We start from the raw sequence: 2,206 nt of genomic DNA on the forward strand, positions 1-2,206 counted from the left end.
TGCCATCACAGCTCACAGCAACCTCCAGCTCTTGGGCTTAGGTGATTCTCTTGCCTCAGCCTCCCGAGTAGCTGGGATTACAGGCGCCCCCCCACAACACCCGGCTATTTTTTGTTGCAGTTTGGCCAGGGCTGGGTTTGAACCCTTCGGTATATGGGGCCGCTGCCCTACCCACTGAGCCACAGGTGCTGCCCCACACACATTCATATTTGCATACACACTCATATTCACACAGACAGGCTGACAGTCATATTTACATATGCACTGGAGCATCTTACACTCTCACATCCTTTCTGCCCCTGCTCCCAGCACAGGCCTCGTACAGGGGAAGGCCCCCAGGCAGGTCCCCACCAGGTGAGGAGAAGCTGTGAGGCGTGGCAGTGGGGGGCATTTGGAAACCCCTCCTCTCTTCTGGACCTGTGGTTTGAACCCCTCTCCTCCCCACCCAAACAGGGGAGGTGACCAACTCCCAGTCACCGTGATGAAGCCTTGTGGTCATCCCAGAGGCCCCACAGCTACACACGGGGCCTCCCTCCCTACACGCACTCCCACAGCCCCCTGCTAGAGAAAGGGTTGCCCCCACTCCCCTTCCCCCTGTCCCCCAGCCTCCAGCCCATGCCTTGACACAATGACCCAGTCCCTGCCTGCATTCTCTTCTCCTGACTGGGAGGTTAAGGAGGGACAGAGTCTCAGGTCACCCAGCAGCAAGTGGCCCCCACCCCACCCCCAGCAAGTTTCGGGGACCTGCCCTGACTTTGCACAAGGCAGGATCCAGAACAGGAGAAGCCAGGGACAGCAGAGGTCTCTGGTTTCCGCTTAGGAAGGCGCCATGCGCCCGGCCTGGCCCCAGGCAGGACCCCTTCCTCCGCAGCTGCTCCCCTGCCTGACCAGTTCCGCAACCGTAGGGTGACCCCCTAGGGGAGGGAGGAGAGAGGAGGGCGAGGTGGTCGCTCACCTTCGCAGATGCGCCAGAGCCCCGAGTGCGAGGACAGCTGCTCGGCGCGCCCGGGGCCGCGGGTGAGGTTCCCCGCGTCCGCCACCTCCAGGATGTACCAGTAGTCACTGGCGACCGCGGCGGCCAGCAGCGCGAAGCTGAGCAGCGCGCCCAGGGCGGCGGTCAGGAGCAGCGCGCCCAGCCGGGCCATGAGGCCGGACGGTGGGCGCGGGGCGCAGCCGAGGCACTCCTAGGCGCGACCGCTTCTGCCCGCGGCTGGCCTGGCGTGGACCTCTCGTCCCCACCTCCATGCAGTGGCAGCTCGACCCTCGGGAGGGAGCTGGAAGTCACGGAACCGCAGGTAGCCGTGCTGCACGCAGGTTCAAATCCTGGCGTCCCGGCGCCCCCCCCCCACCCCCCCGCAGCGGGCCGCAGGTCTTCCTGGGCTTAGTTTTCTTTTCTTCCTTTCTTCTTCTAGCTCCTTTTTTTTTTGTGTGTTTTTGAAATGCGTCTTCTTTGCTCTGTCACCCAGGATGGCGTCAGTCATCACAGCTCACTGCAGCCTTGAACTGAGCTCAGCCTCCTACAGTGCCCAACCTGGACATATTTCTATTTTTCCTTCTTTCTTCCCTCACTTTTATTTCTTTCTTTCCTTTTTGTTTCAAAGCCAAGAAGATTCCTCTTTTTCTTTTTTCTGAGACAGAGTTGGTAGAGCATGGTGGCATCACAACTCACAGCAACCTCCAGCTCTCAGGCTTAAGCAAGTCTCTTGCCTCAGCTTCCAGAGTAGCTGAGACTACAGGCCCCTGTCACAACACCCAGCTATTTTTTTTTTTTTTTTGGCCTGGGGGGGGTTTGAACCTGCCACCTCTGGCACATGGGGTCGGTGCCCTACTCCTTTGAGCCACAGGCACCAACCAAAGGAATATGTGTACCTTGGTTTTTTGGGGGGTTTTTTTTCCAGTTTTTGGCCAGGGCTGGGTTTGAACTAGCTAGTGCCCTATTCCTTGAGCCACAGTGCCACCCTTAAGCCCGGCTATTTTTTGTTGTTGTTGTTGCAGTTTGGCCAGGGCCAGATTTGAACTGGCCACCTGCTGTATATGGGGCCGGCATCCTACTCCCTTGAGCCACAGGCACTGCCCCCAGATTTCTCCTTTTTTTGAGGCAGAATCTCACTCTGTTGCCTGCCTAGAGTGCTGTGGTATCATGGTAGCTAACAGCAACCTCAAACTCCTGGGTTCAAATGGTCCTGCTTTTGCCTCAGCCTCCTGA

At 58.5% G+C, this 2,206-nt stretch overlaps 1 protein-coding gene across 1 annotated transcript in view; it reads right to left on the bottom strand.

The window, feature by feature from the left end:
• Positions 1-1,145, bottom strand: part of TMEM235 (transmembrane protein 235) — a 5,249-nt gene extending 4,104 nt beyond the window's left edge. The window contains exon 1 of the mRNA XM_003786567.1: positions 956-1,145. Within this exon, the coding sequence (XP_003786615.1) occupies positions 956-1,145 (190 nt within the window). The remainder of the gene's footprint in view (positions 1-955) is intronic.
• Between the last annotated feature and the right edge of the window lie 1,061 nt (positions 1,146-2,206).

Source organism: Otolemur garnettii, unplaced genomic scaffold (genome assembly GCF_000181295.1).
Source record: "Otolemur garnettii isolate 467f Iridium unplaced genomic scaffold, OtoGar3 scaffold00018, whole genome shotgun sequence".
NCBI classification, from domain to species: Eukaryota; Metazoa; Chordata; class Mammalia; order Primates; family Galagidae; genus Otolemur; species Otolemur garnettii.